This window comes from Diadema antillarum, unplaced genomic scaffold, assembly GCF_040938485.1.
Source record: "Diadema antillarum isolate AM-2024a unplaced genomic scaffold, OU_Dant_1.0 scf00000112, whole genome shotgun sequence".
NCBI lineage: Eukaryota > Metazoa > Echinodermata > Echinoidea > Diadematoida > Diadematidae > Diadema > Diadema antillarum.
This window is the reverse complement of record NW_027271001.1, coordinates 1,009,655-1,030,944: the sequence shown is the minus strand read 5'-3', so window position 1 is coordinate 1,030,944 and position 21,290 is coordinate 1,009,655. Positions and strand designations below refer to the sequence as shown.

Here is a 21,290-nt window from a genome sequence, read left to right as displayed (position 1 = left end):
TCCTTTGATTGTTTACTATAACTTTAATGTTTAATTATTTTAAGATCCGTTTGATATTTCAGTCCTGCACTCGGTGATGATTTCAAGAGGTTTGAAGGACTAGCTATTTGACGCGGACTGATATCAATCACTGAATGAACTTGACAGCACAAACCTATCAACATCGTACATGTTACCGTGAAAAAAGATGGGCGATTCTTAGCCCGAGAAGCCAGTTTCTCTCGAGAATCTATGTGTACATATCTTTCAATATGGGTTGCTGTAAAGGAAAATGTAAACTTTCAACGAGATATATCCCTGTGACGATAGCCTATATCCTTCTCATCGGTACATCTGCTCTGTTTTTCGCTTTTCCGTAAGTATCTCCATCTGCCAATGCAGTCGAAATGTCATCTGTGGTCACAGAGCTCTAACGTTAGTCAGTGACACAGTCGTGCATAGTGTCAGTGCAGTGTGCGTGTGCTTGTTGAATGCAGTAGAACCAATGTGCAGTATGTATGCTTTGGCCTTTGCATGACGTGTGTATACTGTGCAAACTCGGTGGACATCTAGTCAATTCCCAAAGTCTCTGCGTGTTGATGTGTGACTGTGAATGTAAGCATCAGTATGCTGAGCTGTGCATGTCGTGGTTGCGGCATACAAGTGTTTGAAAAGGACTCCCTTGCACAATTATGCACTTGTCAATGTAATGACGCATCCCACTACCCCCGGACATGGGTGCGTCATGGTCAATTTTTGACTGACCACACGGGGTTTTTGACGGACACCACAGTCACTTTTTTGACGGACATAACGCTGCAAGTGACGAACACCACAGTCACTTTTTTGACGGACAACACGTTGAAAGTGACGCACACCTCGGTCACTTTTTTGACGGACATCCTCGGTACATTTGACGCACCCCCGTAAATACTGAAACGATTTTTGCATACGTTTTATTCAAGCAATTTCATTTTCTTTTGGTTCGTACACATAATTTGTAAAAGTTTCATCAAGTTTCCCTTACCATGTATTAAAGCACCGCGCCGTACATCACGCTGCTGCTACGATATTCCGTGCAGTAGTATGTATTCAGTGCATGCAATCCATACATGACAATCACATGTGTGCAGAATGCGCTGTGTGTGCGCGGCCATTGCTAGTGCGGTGGATGCATACTGCTGCAGCGCAGGTAGGTACACACCACGCCACGGCATTCATATTCCCGCTCGAGTACTGCGTAACTACAGCCAAGTCGCGGTACGTAGAGATTCGCACAGCTAACAGCGTCGCGCGCGCGTCTGGCCAGCTGGTCGGGCTATCCCGCGAGCAGAAAATGGCATGCGGCAAGCAGTTCTTCTGCTGCCGTTTCGACAGGAAAGATTGAACTAAGTTGTTACATCGCTAAACAGTCCCTGGTTTGAGATTGAGTATGCATGATTTCATGGGTTTGTTGGAGGGAAAATGTAAGGAGAAAGGGTGGCTTTTAAATTCTTTGCTTGCCAGATTCTGGCAAGCATTTTTTCCTCTTATTCCAAAACGCTTCCCGACTTTGATTTTCACTTGTCGCGGGAAAGCGCTCACTGTAATTTCACTCGTGGTACGTGTATCCAGCGTGCAAAAATGCGTGTTATTTTCCATAGCCAAGTGACGTACCATGACGCACCCCTCGGTCAAAATTTTGACCGACAATGATGGGATTTTGACGCACCCCTCGGTCAAAAATTTGACGGACAAAGCTGGTAAAATGACGAACACCTGGGTCACAAATTTGACGGACCAAACGAGGAAATGACGCACCCATGTCCGGGGGTAGTGGGGTGAGTCATTACATTGACAAGTGCATTACACACAGAGTAACTGCTGCAGTATGCGCCCGTGCGCCCGTTCGCGGCAGGTACACTACATTACAACATACTCGGTAATATACCGCTAAACAGTATTGCACTATTACTTGCACACTAACTGTTACATATACATGTATACTAACACACTACCAATCAACGAAAACCAACCGATAAAATAGGCACAATCTCCGACAAAAGTGAAATTTTCTCACCTAAATGACAACATATCGCATCCAAAATTTAATTTTCGGTACTTCTTAACATAATAGTTAAGAAACAATGGTCCTAGAAACTGGATTTTTTGTCGTTTTCTCGATGTTCATGGATTTTGAAAACATATCCTCACGTAAAATAGAACTTTCGCGAGCCGATGTGGGCCGCCATTTTTTTCGGAAAGTGGATGTTACCATCGAAAAAAAATGAGATAAACACGAGAAAGACATCAACAACACGGCCAGAATTGCGATCCTGTCATGCAGCCAGTGCATGTGTGCCCGCTATTTTCACATGCTTTCGCAATGGGAATTGGCGCTTACGCAATGTTCGCGAGACATGTGAAGGCATTCAGCTGAAGATCGCAGAGCACGCGCGTATTGCATAGGGATTGTACATCGTGCCGCAAAGCAGAGCTACATTGTACTACGGCGCATATCGGCAAAAATTGTGCCGGGTTTTGCCCTGGAAAATCATGAAAACTGCGTTTGTCATTGATCAAATTTTTTATGAAAACAGCATTGCCTATGAATGATCTTGTCTATGATATATGAAATGGTTGAAGATAATTTGCCTGATTTGTTTACAGTGTGGAAAAATCCTTAACCTGCCGCAAACGGAGTATTTTACTCAAGTCCTAAATGATTGTATTAATGTAAAGTAAAATTTATAGTATACACAGGCCACAGCCCAGACGCTGTAAAAACGTGACAGGGCTGTGTGTACCAGGAAGGTCCATAACACAAAATGAACATGTCGATTGTGTTGAGTTGTCATTCTTGACGTCATTTTTGTCACCTCGGACTCATTCAGGACAATCTTCATTAATTAGACTTCATGTTTTTGTATTGTTATCGATATTGATGTACACAATTCACAACTTAGCGAAAACGAAGATTTTATGCAGCGTGTGTGAATGGAAAATCAGTCTTTCGCATGGCCATTCATGTGTATTTGAATAATCGGGGACTTCGGAGCTGCACTTTCAAAGGTCATGATGTAGATCGTGCTGCGACACTCGAGCAGTGGACGCCACAGAACTCTATGTGGAGCATGCATAGATTTTGATCAGGTTGTTATTGTGACTTGATCTTTTTAATAAGGCATTTATCATTCAATTGTGAATCTGTCTACGCCTACATGTAGTTACGCCAGGCATTTGCGCACAACTAGTCTGGTTTCTAGACCCTTTGCTAACTGGACTCCTTTTACAAAATGAGCCCTTCGTGGAGACGAAACCAAAGGCAATATCCTGTATAGAAAAATAGTACAAGCAGAGGGTCTGGAAGCCAGACTAGTGCACAACTTGCATTGTTTAAATCTGGTACACATGTTTTAAATTCTGCAACAATGAACTCCGACGGTCAGGGATTGTGCTAGAAAGTGCAATTTTTTGTTCCATGGACTTTGTTTGAGTATATTAAAATATGTACAATTCTTGGCGGGAGGTATAAATTTACACACTTCCAAGCTTAATTGTTGTGTTGTGGTTTTCATTGTGATGGCGAGGCCTCGTTTGCATGGCGTCTGGTCGAGCTAATTGTAAAGCAGACTCTAAAAACACACACACACAAATCAAAATGTGGAATTTCAAGAAGTTTTGTTTGTGGTTAATTACATTACATGAATAGGACACTTTAATATTGTATTTTGTATGATTGTGGGATCTTTTAAAGAGTGCTTGTAATAAAACTCATGATTTGAACTATACATGTAGGTGGATTTATTCTCTCTATCTTCAAACTCAATACTCTTGAGTGTAAATATTTCACCAGGACTAGCACAAACAAGTCGGTGGCTTTCATGGAATGCATTTTGTATCGAGAATGTAATCAAAATTCAAACTGCAGAAATTTGCATTGACACACAGTTGCCAAACTTGAAATTTAGGTCGAAAACTTAACTGTTGATGATTAGCTCCACTCGTAAATTCACGACGACGCGGGTTCACACGCGCACCAAAGCTTTAATATAACTTACGAGCGAATCCCGCTCGATGATTATACTGGGAGTGCAGAGTCTTCGCTATGACCTTATGCCCAGAGCTCAGCTGGAGGTTGACACGGAAGCGAACACGAAGCAAAGTTCATGCTACTGTAGCTCACAAGCTCATTGCTTATTGTGTCCAAATGAAGCAAAACTATGAGTGGGAACCCCCCGCAGTTTGTGGATAGAGAGCGTAAACCCTAAGATGTCTTGTGGTTCTAATCAGCGACTGAACTGTAAGATTGCTAACTTTCGAATGCATCCACACGGCGCTAAACTACAAGCTAATCATCAAGAGTTAAGTTTTCGACCTAAACTTAAAGTTTAGGAACAGCGTGTGAACGTAACTAATGTGTATACAAGAATGCAAGCATTTACAGTGTACAAATCACATCTGAAACAGCAAAACTTCTTACAGCCTGTGACAGTTTTTGTGCCTAAAAGTACAGACACTTTGTGTTAAATGCCAATTGTTCTGGCTTGTGAGAGCTGGCAATTTTCTGCTCTTAGTTTGGTCTTGTTTTTCGCAACCACTTCATTATTAAATGTCAGATAGAAGATGTACACTTGTACTTTAATTGTATGAACTTCCAGCATCGAATCTGCCACAGGTGGATCTCTGTTTTGAATGTGATGTGAGAAATATGTACAATATTAGCATCTTTTGACCATGTATTGGTTTATAAGAGGAATTACATGTACAAAGGTGATGTACACATTGTGTGATATTTGCTTCTCTTTGAAAGGAACAACTCTGAAAATGCTAACAAGTACTGTACATTGTGTATACGCCATATATTTAGCAAGTCAAATTTTTCACGAATCGAGACTTCTAGACAATATTTTTAGTGGTGAAATTCGCAATTTGGAGTACAGTTATGAACAGCGTTAAACATACATTTCATGCGTGCAAGTTGTACTCATGTGGGGATCAGAGTAAATATTTTTTGCGTGTCGTTTAATTTGTGATTAGCACCGAACTCGCAAAATTTGCAAAAATGTAAACCTTGTGAAATGTATGGCATGTACAGTATTCAGTGTGAATTGAAGTAGAGGAATGACACTTCAGACCATAAGAATTTAATTGGATTTACATCTACTTCTTGTCGTGCATTGTGTATCAATTTTGATTGGGGAAAAGAGGAAACTGGCTTCCTTGAAATGTATTCAACATTGATAGATGTTTATCACACTCATCATTGACAGGTAATCTCACAGAGACCATTTTACTAACTACAAACTACATGTATCAACACTGGATTTAGACAAAATTAAAAGAGGAATGTTCTGTACTATTATGGGCAAATATCACACTTGATGCCAATAAACTATTGTATTTCAGTATACAAGTAGGCCCTACCTTGTGAAATCATCCTCATTTTATTACACTTACAGCTGTCCCACATTGTACATTGAACCATTTTTTTAAAAATTTTTATTCAAGTGACTTTTATGCCAGCTTCTGATACATGTAGCTTGTAATTTCATGTTGTACAGCTGTAGATACCATCAACAAATTCCAGGAAAAATACACAATTAATATACGTGTAAATAAGTGTTTTCTGTATATCAAGTCGGACTATAAAAAAATACAAGCAAATGGGTTTATGATACACCAGTGAGAACACATTCAACCCACCAGTAGAACATACATGCAGTGTAGAGGAAGCATTCTGTACACCATACACTGTTTTAAAGACTGTGGTTACATTATACTACATGACCTGTATCTGTGTCTTAAGTGCTGTGGAAGACCATGTTGCCATCACAAAGTAAAGCAATACAAATGTTGTAAAATTTCACCTGTTTTATATTTGTGCTCGTACTAGATGTCTGTCTTCAATTCTTAAAATACAAAAACAAAAAGCCAGCTTTGTGTAAATGCACATTCCCTCCAATCTCTCACACTTGCTGGTTTTGCCCCACTACTCACAGATTGAAAGTCTACCAGCTGTACAAATCTGTTGCCATGACAACTGATGGTACAGTCTGATGTGTGGAGACAAGATAATCTGTCTAGAAAAAAAAATTAAGCTGACACTAAACAGCTACTGAAGTTGGCAGGTTTGCTGTGCCTCCAAGGATATCAGTGTACATTGTTACATACATGTACACTGTAACCTACATTTTGTACAATGTACAAGGGCTTGTACGTATTTTCTGTAAACAAGATACACATTTGTAGATGTATTTCATTCACCTTGTACAATTTGTGCATGTGCTCAATTAATGCATTTCAATACTTGGAATTCAGCTTACATGCACTGGTATTTCCTAGTTCTTGTCAGAAAAGACTCAGGCAAGCTTTTTGGTTGTCGGGAAAAACCGTTTTTACAAAGGTGTATGCATGTAAAATGTGCAAACCTGGATATGATTAGTTAACTGTTCTGTTGGATATTTATAAAAATACATGATACAATATGTACATGTACAAACATTTGTACAGCTGTTGCTGCAAATGCGTTGAAATGTGTTTTGTGGAATTCTATGCAAAGGGTGTGCCAAGTCCTGTTGAAATATTGTCTTTTGTGACTTTTTTCCTTTGCATTATGAAGTAATAGTATGGAGACCAAAGATACAGTTCGTGTATGCATGTGATCAGAGCTCAATGGTCATGAGTGCACAAATGCCTGTCCATTCGCAATATTTTAGTGTGTTGTTTAAACTAGTGACCAACAGTGATTCACGAAATTCACAAAAGTTAAGACCTTGTGAAAATAGATTATTTTGGCCAGGCTCCTTATTGCTCTGCCATATTGGTTGGTTGGTACTGGTGCATTCCATAATTATCAAGCAATTATTAGCAAGTGAAATGGCACATTGTAACAGCAGATCATAAATTCGTGAAGGTTTTTAGCAGTGAGGGACACAGCTCAATGGATGGGTTCTTTAATGTATTCAGATTTTATACATTCTGTGTCCACAAAAGTTGCCCCTAGCAACCACAAAGCTTGCAGGAGGCTTTGTAACAACAAGTGTACAACTGGAATTCCTGCCTATGGAATGATTTTAAAGGTACAATGTACTACACTAGCCCACATTTGTAAACCTGCAGCAATTGGTCTCATAGTTAGCATGGAGTTTGGGTATGATTGCAGTAACACCTGTGCAAAATTTCGTTCCAATTAGTCCATTACTTTCATAAAAATAAATGAAAATGCACCGTATGCATGCGTATAACGCTCGCTAGCTCCGGTCCACATACAAATTGTACGTACTACTGTACTTACATGCAATACATGTGTAAGTTACATGTACGTACTAGTAGCTAGCCCCGGAGACCGCGCCGCAAGGCGCGGTCCTGGCGGCTACGTGTACCTCGCAGCTGAGCGGGAGCAAAAATCACTGCCACATTCACGGCGACTTCACAAATAAAGCATGGCTAAATTTCTATCATAAACACAGTGACAATTAATACATTACCTTTTCGACTTGGTTTTTCTCACCCATTTATCTAGAAACTGCAAAATTTTCTACATTTTTTTAGGAGTAATAAGCGGCCTGCCCTGGTGCAACAGTGGAGAGACTTGCTGCTATATCCATTAGTACGCATTACGCATGCTCTCAATGCACTGCACTGCATGCACGCTTTGCGCCTGTGCAAGTGATTGTGAGTTTCAGTGAGCATCGGTGAGCTGAAGATATTCGCGTTATAAGACAACATTTTCTGCATCATAAGCAATGAAATGCATCAAACAGTCGCCGAAATTAATCATTTAGGTTTAATCGACTCATGTACAATGTAAGTATTCCTAGTAGTTTTTGTTGAAAAATTAAGGAAATGTAGCGCCGAAACGGCACCCGTTTTGTACAACTCCTCGATCTGAATGCGAAAACGGCACAGCCCCAACGCTGCACGTTGGGGCTGGTCGCAGTTAGTACGTAGCTAGCCCGCGCTCGTAATTCGATTTTGGGTCGGGTTGACCCGGTTTGAAAATTGATTTTAAAACGATGATTTTCTCTCTTTTATCGAATGGTATAGACAAAGAGCAACAGGTGAGGTATGTTACTGTTATAACTTGTACTTGAAGTCATATTGGACCTGTTTTATGCAGTTTTGATTTTCGTGGGTTTGCAAATGTGGGCTAGTACCTTTAATGGGAGAGAGCAGGTAAATGAAATAGTTCGTGACTAGGCTATATCTATAGCAAAAGGCAATCAGAAACATCCATGGATAGTAATGCATGTAATACAGAAACAATCTTTTGTAAGACTGCATTGCACTTTTACAGCTGAATTACAGCTGAATCTGTGGGTCTGTATTATAAATATGACAATGATGTCATGTGTATTAAAGGTACAGCTGTACATGTACCGATGGTACACATGTACAGTTGTACACACACATACTGTAAAGGATGACACCCTGTACCCACAAGACAGTGACTAGACGCATCAATTGTGTGGGGAAAATGTGGAGAATAATATTGGGACTACTCATCTTCCTGCTTCATCATCAGTCAGCCTCCCCCCCCCCCCTTTTTTTTTTAATGCAGCTCTCCCAACCCAACCTCAAACACCCTCTTCCTTTCCCCTTTAATCAAGGAATGAATGAATGAGCAGTTCCGGCCATGCATTCATGTGACTCTGAATAACAGCATCTTATAGAGATTTTAAACTCCTAACAAGCAAACCAATATTAAGCAAAAGTACATCAAGGTAAATGGAAGAGGCTACAATGTTTGTACATCTTGTATGTGGACAGGGATGTACAAAAATTATGTACATAGTACAGTGTAGAGAGGTGCCTTACTTTTAATTGATTCATAGATACAGATGTACTGTACATGTACATGTAATGTACTTTAGAATTACAAAATACTTTTTTTTTTTAATTCTTCAAATTTTATTCAGTGCCACAGAATTCACATTCACAAAATCAACACAAAACATTATACGTGTACAAAGACAAACAACATTACAAATACACAAACATTTGATTTGTTTATTGAAATACATTTTTCTTCATTGCACAAAATATACCCAACACACACACACACACACACACACACACACACACACACTCACTCAACTCTGTACACTGGAGGCAGAGTTGCTAATTTACTTTGCTCTCTTGACGGTTGCATCACAGAAGAGAAACCCCCCATCTGCTGACCATGTCTAGGGAAGAGATTTGTACATAACAGCATCAGAGATCTACATGTAGTGTAGTGTGCTGCTCGGACGATCTGTGATTTGGTTGTGTTCGTTCTCCATAGTGCTCTGTATCACAGAGCAGGCGCATCCAAAATTAGGGCCATGCCCCGTGATACTATTGCACTGTCCTGATGCTCGTGCTCCTGCGGGCGATGCAGTGACGATAGAAGCGGCCGTGGCAGTGACCCAGCAACACACACACGCACACACACACGTACATTGTACACACAGCACTCTTCACATTCGTAGTGGACAGCATCTCTGCTCTGCTCTCAGTTGAAAGCCCCGCTTTTGCCCTCTCAGCTACGTTTGCTGAATTCGTACATGCTGGTCTTTGCCTTGAATTATGGGCATGATAGTTAAGTCGTGCATAGAATGGACCACACTGTCCTTGAACATGATGTGCCTTACATGTATTGATTTGCATACATGTGTGATGTGTATGTTGTTGTTGTGTTTGTGTTGAAATGACAGCATTGTTTGAATCTGTGTACTGTATGTACAGTGTACATTCACTTGCCAAAAGAGCTGACAGTGCATGATGAACAGCAGGAATAAATATCAAAGCTTTCTTGTTCAATATGTAAATCATGTCTGTGTATTGTATCAATGTTTGTATACATTATACATACACTTAATGTACACATGTACAATGTACATTTGTATGTGTCCATCAGGTTGTGTGTGTGCATGTGTGTTTGTGTGTATACATGTATTATTCTATAGTGCTAAGATTGAAATCTGTAGTAATGTGATGCCCCCATCAACCATCATTAATACCATCAGTGGGGATCATCATTGAAGACAGACATCTTTCATCCCGTTGTGAAACCCCGACGGTGAAGTGCTTCAGTATAAAGCGGGCATGTATCCTAGCCGCGATCTCTCCTGCGTCGTTATCGTAGAGCTGCCAAAAAGCCCCGATAGAGATGTCGCTTGTTAATGGGGAGGCAGCTCGTCTCAAATATTCATGAGTATGGACTCTTCCCAGGAAGTGGTCGGGCCAGAGGCTGTTGGCCCTGGAGGGTGAAGGATCGTCTTGAGAGGCGATAGTGCATGGCATGTTGAATGATTGTTGCCGATTGTAAAACTTAAAGTATGTGGCGTGTTTTAATGCCACATCATACGTACAGGATGTGCCAGCGAATGCACACAGACTTTGGGGTACTTGTACCTTTGTGTCTCCATTGTCTTAAATACAATGTACCATTCATGAAATGGGTGCGATTGCTGTGTTGGGGTACAATTTGTTCATGTGTGCAAATGGCTCTTTACTTTGTTGATTTTGTTGGGATTTTTTATGGCTTTTCATGTTTGTTCTTGAAGGGAGATGGGGATGGGAGGAGGAAGTTTGATTATTTTTATCATAAGTGGTTGATAATTGACAGTTACTCCATGATCTGTTCATAATTTGGAGGTTAATTCATTCTTGTTTGCTGTAGATCTATGCAACATCAAAATCTCAGAGAAAAACAAAAAAAAAACAAGGAAAGTTTGTTTATCTGCCTCCCTCTCATGGGGGGGGGGGGGGGGGGAAGAGGGTTAAGAGAAAGGAAGCCAGAAGAAATAGGAGAACTGCTCTGTAAGGTTTAATTTTAGGACACAAATCTGTCCCACTAGTTCCTCTGTTTACTGGGAAAAGGTTCAGAATGAGTCCACTTTGAGAGCTCTTGTAATGCTGTTCTGAGCACCACCTGTTTCAGAAGTATGTTTCATGCTTTTCCCCCCTAGAACACACACAGGACCAAGCGTCCTTCCGCACAGGATGTGACAAGACAAGCAAGGTCGTCCGCAACATTGTGGCTTTTCGTAAATAAATTCCTTCTCCCCTCATCGTCGTCATACTTTATAGTATCAATCGGATAGCCTCGATCAAGGTTACAATACCTCCGGATTGCGTTCGAGGCTGAAGCATTGCTGCAGCTGTACCGTTGCAATTGGGGCGTTCAGAGCAGCGGAAGAATTCTATCATCTCTGGCGTTCAATTTTCCTATCTCAAAAACCGTTCCGTGCCCCATGAGCACCTGCGACCAACTGTGTTTACTGTCATGGAGATGGGCTATTTCTATTCCTAGCAGTTGCTTTATAAGGGCGGTGATACTACACTGTGCCTACTCCCCGCGAGTAGGCCGTGGTTGCCCTTCTGCGGTAGTAGCGTAGGTGACCTTCATATAATGAACTGACATAATATTCTGATGTGGTGCCCACATTTGCATACAAGTGTAGTACTGTACATAAAGTGCACCGTGGTATTCCCACATTGTTTTCAGAATCCATATCAGTCCCTGATATTTGCCCATGACAAACATCTTTGCCATTGATTTTTATGAAGTGTTTCAAAATTTTCTGCCTTTATTTTTATTCAGGGTATGGTTTTTGGCATATTTCTCTTTTTTGTTCATGTAAATTGTTCTCTGGCACTCTATTGATGAGAACTTTGTCATTTACAGAGTATGTTATATTTAATATGCACTTTAAAAAAAGTGAGTGTAAGTCTTGTGAAAGACTACTCATGAGTGAATGCATTGCCCAGTTCAAAGGGAGCAGTATCAACAGAATGAGTATTACCATGGTGATGGGCAGCTGGGTGCTTTAATGGATACTTTGCCTTGTGATTTCCTACTGTATACCAGAAACTTCAACCATTTATCCACATTATGACATATTTTTCAATTCATGGTTGGTTCCCCCCCCCCCCCCCCCCCCCCGGAAAAAAAAATAAGAGGGAAAGAGAAGAGAGAAACAAACGACAAAAACAACAAAAGATTAGTTTAAAGCACCAACTGCTGACAAGCAGCTACTGTACAATGTACATAGATGGTGCTTGCTGTTCATACACGAGTATGCAATATGTGGTGGTGACATATCAATGGAATTATGCTCGCTGATCAAAGGGGGCACAAAAGGATAAATATTGATGCACATGAAAGCTGCATATGAGCCATGATTACAAATATACTTAAGGTCACTGTTTAATTGCATTTGTGCCTGCATGCCACAAAGGGGATGTGCAATATTCTGTGTGCTTGACCAGAATTTTGATTAAAACGTGATTTGTCAAATTTGGTCGCCCCGAGTTTGTCCTGTATCTGCCAGTTCATGAGAATATACATAAATGTACAATTGTAGTTGGGGGATTTTATTATTCTATTCAAGTTGATGGTAATTGATGTACAGTGTACATTGTAGAACCAGTTCAAAAGCAGAGTTGAGTTACATGTTTGTGTAATGGACCCCAGAACTGACCTTTTGATATTACAGTACTACCAGAAGGATGAAACATGTTTTATTTCAGATTAGTACACAACAGGTTTTTTCCCCCTTTTTAGCAAAAATTAAAAACAAAGAAACATGAGTGGGTGAATCGAGTCTGAGAAAAGCTATTTTCTAATGAGCTATGAATGTAGAAACATTCAATGTCAGCATGATAAAGTCAAACAAAGCTGTTTTAAGTGTGTTTGTAGCTCACTAGCTGGAGGCTTGTGACTTCTGCAAAAGGTCAACTGGTGTGAGAATAACATTTATCAAGTTTATGATCAAAGTGCTTGTGAATTTGGCCATGAAAACCTGAAATATCTGATATATTCCTAGTACATTTTTTTTTAGTTTGTCCTGTAATAAACTAATCAGTTTGTTGGCTCACCATCAAAACACTCAATTTTGTCATCATGTGATTCTAACCCCATGACTGAAAGTAGGAACTGGCTCTGTGTGATTTACACTCAAGATACCTACAGAAATACAGGGATCTAGGCCTACTATGTAGCTGCAGGGAGGTGGTTTCCCTCCCTGGTACTGTTGTAGCTGTGACAAGAAAAGGAAAGACACACTCACACGCACACGCACACGCACAGGCACACACAGGCACACACACGCACACACACGCACACACACGCGCACACACACACACACAAAGGGGTTTTAAGAGCAATGAACAATGCATAAAGTATCATGTCAGATCATGAGCACTTTGAAATATATGTAAAATTGTATACAAGTGGAGCCCTCTAAAAAACAAAACAAAACAAAGCCCCACCCCCTCCCTCTCCCCCCCCCCCCCCAAAAAAAAAAAAAAAAAAGACAAAAAAGATCAATAATCAACTCATGACATGGAAGACTGCTGGACTAAAGAAGTTCTGGCAATCAGACTGTTTCAATACATAATTTGAGAACAATCTAACATACACTGTAGAAAATCATTCCAGCTGCCTCTCTATCTCTCTCTTTCTCTCTTTTCTCTATTTTCAAATGTTTTTTTTTTTATGTTCTGGATTTCTTTTTCTTTTTTAACAAGTTACCCATCAGGATAGCATACAGCTGTAGAACACATGCTGTGAAACTGTCTCAGCAATCTACAAAATGTAGTGATAGAGCTCTAGAATTGGGATTGGATGCTTTTGGTAGGGTTTATTGAGAGCATACATTATGTATGAAGCAGTGGACTGAAACCTCTGGTGTCAACAATGCTCTAAAGAAGAATAGAATTTGCCTGTGTTACATTTTGAGTGCCGGGGAAGTACAGTTAACATATTTAACAAAGTATGATTTTTCTTTGCTAATAATGTCCTCATTGCAAAGCATCCCGTCAAACATCACCAGAAGTCAGAAAGACAGACACTTCCATCCGTGATTGTTGTGGTCGTCTGCAGTCCCGTATCAGGTATTTTGTGTCAGTTACTGTACTAGCACCCGACAGTTTTCATCAAATTCAACATATTTGTTTCTGTGACCATGTGAGTGACCCTACAATAATGGAAATTATCTCTTAATGTAAATTTCAACATGTTGTTCACTTCACTATAGGGACTACATGTACCAGTTCAAACTGACAGATAGGGACAAAATGGGACCGACTTACCGTTGTACAAAGTATGCAGTACTTAGCATTTGTTTTAATATATTATATAACATTTGTGTTTGACAGTACATGTATCTAATAGTATTGTGTACAAGTGAATTCAGCTACGAAAAAAAAAAATAGTTTCAGACATTAGCAACTGTTGTATCATGCATTTTGAAGTGTACATTGCAATTTTATTTTGATTCATGCAATGAAGTTAACCCTATCAAGAGTTGTGAGAAGAATGGTTTTGATTTTTCTAAATAGGAGGGATGTTGGGGGCATGATTTGTTTAAAGAGTTCTAGTCTTGATGATGGTTGGGAAAAAATGAAAAAAAGGGGGAGGGGTAACCAGATTTACAATAGAAACAAAACTGCATTTAATTTTTTTTTTTCCTGGAGACCTTGAGTTGCTTTCGTCATCAGCTACAATGTTAGGGATTACCCAGAGATGTTGCTCCATGGATTTTATTCTGTCAACATGTCTGTAATGAAATACAATTTTGGCTACGAAGGATGCAGTTTCTGTTCGCCCCCCACGCATGGCGATGTAGAGAATAGCACACCCAGCTCCCCCCCCCCCCCCCCCATGCCCTTTCTCCTTCACAAACATGAGGGGCTCCACCTCGGGCAATGCGCTCTGCTGCTGGTCTGGTGGTGGCGGCCGGAGAGGGGAGAAAGAGGGGGTCCCTATGCAAGAGAGTGGCTTCATTAATTCATTATTTGCTGGTTTTTTTTGCTGGCCGCTGGTGATGCTAGCCCGCATCCCTCTCTTTCTCACTCTGTCTGTCTCCTTCTCCCGTCATGGCCGAACATATGATGGAAACGTAATTATGCAATGTGAACGCTTTGGAGCAGAGTATGCTCTTGCCCGAACTACATGTACGGTGTGCCAAGATGTTATGGCAGTGTTTGCATCAAACTGATTATAATGATGATGATGATAGTTGTGATACTTCTTCTACTACTACTACTGCTACTAGTACAACTACTACTACTACTACTACTTCTATACGACTACTACTATTACTACTACTTCTTCTACTACTACTACTACTTTAAAATGAGTGATGACACTACTACTGATACTACTACTACTACTACTACTACTACTATTACTACTACTACTTCTACTACTACTACTTTTAATATGAGGATGACACTATTACTGATACCAATACTACTACTATTGATAATGATATTAATTATTAGGATTTCAATTACAAGTATACTAATGACAACAATGTTACAATAAAGAAAGTGATCATGGTAGTAATGATAATGATAATATAACTGGTTTGAACGGTGACACGACATTTGCTCCTGCGACAATTGCTCTGTTCTCATTTTCTCCAAAGACTTGGGGTTAGGGTTAGAGTTGTAATAGGGTTTTAGGTTTAATAGTTTAATGTGAGGATTAGGATGAGGGTTAGGATTATGTTTGTGGATTGAATTTATGTTTGGCTTAGCGTGCAGATATTCCCTTGGAGCAATTGTTGCCGGAGCAAATGTCATGGAACAGGATTGAACATGTACAGCTTTCTGTGTGTCTATCCATTTGCTTTGCTTTCCTATCATATTCTTCTTCTTTCTGATTCTGTCTCTCTCACTCATTTCTCCTATAGTCTGAATGAGATATTGCTGCATTATCTGTACAAATGTAAGCTGTGCTTGGTAGCAAGCCTTTCCTTGAAGGCACAGAATACAGTCATCGAATGCTTCAAACATCAGGTACAGGTGTAGCTATCAAAATTAGCCGTCATTGAATGCATAAACCATCGCAATGCAGAATACTCACTCTGCTTTTAAAGACAGAAGTGTGCCTGAAATATCAGCTGTTAGATGCTTCCTAACTCTCTCGCTAACTCTTGTCTCTCTCTGTTAAAAACAGCTTCCACTTTACAGTGGCAGAAGACAGTGCACAATCTTGTTTTATAGGAGTCAAGGAAACTGCTGGGGGCTGATTGCGAATTTCCTTTTCTTCACTGCTGAATTGGTTTTCAGCACCAGCGAATCGATGTCGGTGATATGTACTGTACTTGTCAGGTAGTGCACCCTCAGTGTGGAGCTACATGATTTCACTTGTTGGAAGTGATATGAATATTACTAGAATCAAGGAGAGAACTAATGAGTCAACAAGGCACATACACACACACACACACACACACACACACACAAAACCCAAACCCAAACCCTACCATCATCGACGTTGCCCAGCATCAATATTATTGATTGACGCAGGAGATTGCGGCCGACAAATTATGATTTGATCTGTCCATTAGACGTGGCAAAATGTGACCTTGCGCCTCTCCAGAGCCCAAACGGGTTTAGCAGCGTTTCTCGCCGCTGGCATTCACACACCAAGATTTTGTTTCATCACGGCAGGATATTTGCTGTGTGTACAATCATTCTCTCTTTTCTGGTACATCATATAACCTCAGCTTTGCCTGGCTTGTGACTCAAAAAGACTGTACAGTTTGCATGTCTGAAAAAAAGAATGGACATTGAGAATGTTAACATGTGTTTTAAACCACATTCCGAGGATTGTGCATATCGATCTCCCTGTGTACCATTCTCTGTTTGATGTCTGTCAATTCTTACTCAAGGCGTAAATGTAACCCATCACCACAAAGCGTGATGGAGTTGCTGTGCATCAATTTCCTGATCTCAGTGCTGCAGTATGTAATTCAATTTTTTTCAGACTCTTGAGCTTTCCAGTTGTACATGTGTATTTTTTATCTCATTTTATCTCCATTCTAAAAAGTCCAACATTGAAAAACCACATTTTTGTGGGTTAGTGCCATATTTTTGTTTTCTGTATTGATCATTTATAGTGTTTCATAAAGCAGAGGAAAAATTTCTTTTCATTGAGCCCTATTTTGGTCACACACCATTTGTTTAGTTTGGTTGCAGAATTATGGAACGGTCCTTAAAGGCACACGGACCTAGGATGCCAGAGGGCGTTGTTTGATGGTGCCCCCATTGTCATTACAAAGATTGATGATATAAAACTAGTTAACAGACGATCAAAGGAGATTTGTGGGTGAATATTGTATGCCATCTCTTCTGTACAGGTTTATAATGCTCATCACGATTCACTGTAGTGTGATCAAGCATGGTACAATCTGTACGTGAATATTGGACTGGACAGACCATATTGATCTTCTTTGCATGTACATATGTAGATCAAGATGCAGTCTTACACTAATACACAGCAGCCCGTCAACTAACTGCATACCTGTTGCTTATGTACAAATGTAGATACACACAATTTTCCACAGCCAGAGCTGCTAGCAAGCAAGCTTTGTCTTTGAATGGTCTCTGTAGTAGGCAAAACCGGCCAAATCAAGGAATGGACTGAGACTGATATTGTTTCGACGATTTTCAACATTCCCACAGTACATATCAATTTTTATTCTGGCCCATGCTGGAACACAGCAAATCTGTAAATATTACCAAGAAAGCATGGGTCCATGCCACAACGCCCTCTTGAGTTCTGGGTCCGTGTCATTTGCATCGTTACCACTGAATCTTGAATCGTTGGCACATTTTATAGGAAACTGAACTTTCCATTTCCCTTTCAGGTTTTTAAATCTCGTGCAAATTTCTGACTGGTATTGTGCAGGTATGGTAAATTTAACCAGTTGCATGTGATCTGACTCCAATATTAGATACATAGACTGTATCCAGTGAAATTGAGTGGTGCCAATTCAGTGATGACAGGGTGATTATTTTCTGCAATAAAATTTCCCAGAACTTGATAGAAATGCATGTATACAGCAATATTGACCCGTCAAGGAAACTCACAGCCATCTTAGCCCCTCTCCTTCTCATGTCGTCCACCGCGCAAACTCTTGAGGAGATGCAAGGCGAGTTTGAAATTTAATATAAACCAAGATTTATGGTGGCTCACAAGTTGATTGCAGACTCCCTGTAAGAGCTAAGGAGGCCCTTGCGATTGCTGATGTACAACTGTACACTACTTCAACATCAGATGAAGATAAGTCCTTTTTTCACTCCCACTCCGATCTGTCAGCAGTATATATGGAGTATAGCTCTTGTAACCTCTTATGGATAATCAGAGGTGCTCTTTGCAGTTTGAATGTAGATTTAAATGAATGGTGAAAAACATGCATTTTTAATAAGTTATTACCATATTTTGGTCACTTTGTAAGCAAAGCGAAGTTGCTTGGCGTTAGTGTGATGACTGTGTTTACGTTAAATGCTAATGGAAACCTAGTAGAAGTGGCTTCTTTTTTCCCCTATCTATTTTACCTCCTTTTTATTCCCTTTTACTTCCTTCCCCCATCTCTGACCGAACAGCCATCCCCCGCCCCCGCCCATCCTTTTCTTACCCCCTTCCTCATGCCCCATTACCTCTCCAAGAATCACTCTCGCCCTCATCACTGCCCCAGTGACCCCAGCCTCCACTCCCCTGTACCCCTCTAGTCTACAAGCACCCTCCCGTTTCCCTCCGCACCCTTTTTGCTCCGTGCTACCTGTGAAGTGATCGCTGGTTTGTGCCGACTGAGATTGAATCAATATTGCTCGGCAGTGCAGGTAGTAACAATGTGCATTATAAATTGGTTCAATCGACCTTGAGCTGTAATAAATAATGCTGGATGAACATGAATGATAGCAGATCAGGTCATGTCCTTCAAATTTCACTGTGGAAATTAAGAAAAAACAGCATCAGCAGTGACAGATAGCATTATCATGAAAGGTTTTGTTCTTCATGATACCGCATCATTCATCCTTTTTGATCGAAGGTATCCTTTTTGGATCGCATTAACAGCCATAAGCGTTATAACACCACTTTATAATACTTTCTAGAATTAGGTGATCCGAGAATCCTCTCGGATCACCTTCTGTATCTGTACTGATTCTTTGTTCTTCTTCTTCTTCTTCTTCTTCTTCTTTATTTCTCCGCAAAAGTTGTGTAGAGATAAGCTCAGAAAGTGCATTGCCTATGAATGTCAAACTTATACCATATGTGTATCATGTCCCAAAGACGACATGTCAAGTAAAATCGTAGTGATCAGTCGACCGTGACGTCACTATGACGTCATTATATGAAAACACATTTTCAATCATATCTCATTAATGGAGTGGAATTTCTCAATGAAATTTACGTCATATAAATTTCAATTCAAGGGAATTCTACCCATATTTTCAGAATTCCTCGCATCGTAAAGACGTGCGCGTACGCGCGCGTTGAAATATTTGTATGCTCCAATCAAGCTCAATTTTTTTTTGCATACGTTTCAGACCATTTGGAGCATTTTTTGAAAAATTGAAAAAATTGGACGGACGCGTACGCGCGCGCACATATACGCACGCACAGCTCATATGCAATAGAAATTTCCCGTTTTTTTACACTTATCGGATGCCTGAAATGTCAAGTAATATTTATATCAAGTTTCAAGTCGATCCAACTCAATATGACGTCATACGGGCCCGTCAAAGTTGAAATTCCGCGCGCGCGTCAATGGCGATATACAGTGCAACTATGCCAAAAAACCGCCAATTTTAAATCCGATTTTACTCGTCAGGATGGACGGTGACCCCCCATTTTCTTTACATATTTTGAAAGCTGATGAGTTGTACATGTCATTTCATGAGTTGGCGATGCTGGAAAAATGATTAAAAGATATCAAATTTCTTAATAAAATGAAAAAAGTAAATTTCCAAAATGACGTCATCAAATTTCAAGTTTGTTCGAGCGTATCTCACTTATTCTTCGCCAATTTTCACCCAAATTTCAGTATGTTGTAGCTTATTAAATGATCTTTCATTAATATAATAACAATATTTTGATTGGATGACGGCATCACCTCGTAAAAATGGATTGAAAGTAATCTTATCAAATTTGACCAGTTTACGTGTTATCTCTATGGGAGTGCAGTTTTTCTGGAAATGAAAATTGACGTGACTGTCTTTTTCGAGCACTAGCTCACTTATGCTTCAGTGAATTTCTCCCAGATTTCGATATGTTGTAGCTGAGACTTTGGGCTATCGTTAATGTTCCCTTCATTTTTTCATACGGTGTCGTAATCACGCCCAAAAACTTAGTTGAAATTAAAGCTTATCTTCGATCTACTTTCATATTCCTTTCTTTTTGCAACTTTCTTTGCAATAACTCAAGAAAAACAGCTTCTATCACCCCCATATTTTTTACATGTTTAGTTCATGTCACGTACATTATTTCATAAAATAACAACGACTTGATCGGACACCATCTTGGGTATGTAAATTAGGGTCAAAGGTCATAAATGTTTTATCCTGTATCTTGGTGAATACGTGTCCTATCTTTCCTATATTTTGCACACGTAAAGACCATATTACAAGGATCATTTCACAAAATAACTACTTTTTGCTCAGATGCCATCTTGTCTGTGCAGATCGGGGTCAAAGGTCATATGTACTTCTTTCTTTATCCTCGTTATGACGTGTTATCTCTATGGGAGGGAATTTTTCTATATATGAAAATTGACATGATTGTATTTATCGAGCACTAGCTCACTTACCCTTCGGTGAATTTCTCCCAGATTTTAATATGTTATAGCTGAGACTACGCGCTATCGCAAATTTACCCTTTCTTTTTCATACGATGTCGGGATTACGTAAAAAAACGTGGTTGAAATTAAAGCTTATATTCGATGTACTGCGATATTTCTTTCTTTCTGCAACTTTCTTTGCAACAACTCAAGAGAAACAGCTCCTATCACCTCCATATTTTGCACACGTTTTGTTCATGTCACGTACATTATTTCGTAAAATAATAACTACTTGATCAGACACCATCTTGAGTGTGTAAATTAGGGTCAAAGGTCATAAATGTTTTATCCTGTATCTTGGTGAATACAATACCAAGTCCTATCTTTCCCATATTTTGCACACGCAAAGACCATGTTACAAGAATCATTTCACAAAATAACCACTTTTTCCGCAGATGCCATCTTGTCTGAGCAAAATGGGGTCAAAGGTCAAATGTACTTTTTTTCTCTATCTTCGTTACGACGTGTTATCTCTATGGGAGGGAATTTTTCTAGATGTGAAAATTGACATGATTGTCTTTATCGATCACTAGCTCACTTACCCTTCCGTGAATTTCAGAGAATTTCCCAGACTTTAATATGTTGTAGCTGAGACTTTGCGCTACAGCTATGTGTCCTCCGTTTTTTTCATACGACGTCGAAATCATGTCGAAAATCTTTGCTAAAATTAAAGCTTTTTGCTCAGATGCCATGTTGGCTGTTCAAAGTAGG

The 21,290-nt window shown here is 39.9% G+C and overlaps 1 protein-coding gene across 1 annotated transcript in view; it reads left to right on the top strand.

The window, feature by feature from the left end:
- Positions 1-181: 181 nt before the first annotated feature.
- The window catches only part of LOC139719614 (uncharacterized), a 94,796-nt gene continuing 73,687 nt past the window's right edge, over positions 182-21,290 (top strand). The window contains exon 1 of the mRNA XM_071631022.1: positions 182-355. Within this exon, the coding sequence (XP_071487123.1) occupies positions 252-355 (104 nt within the window). The 5' untranslated portion in view covers positions 182-251. The remainder of the gene's footprint in view (positions 356-21,290) is intronic.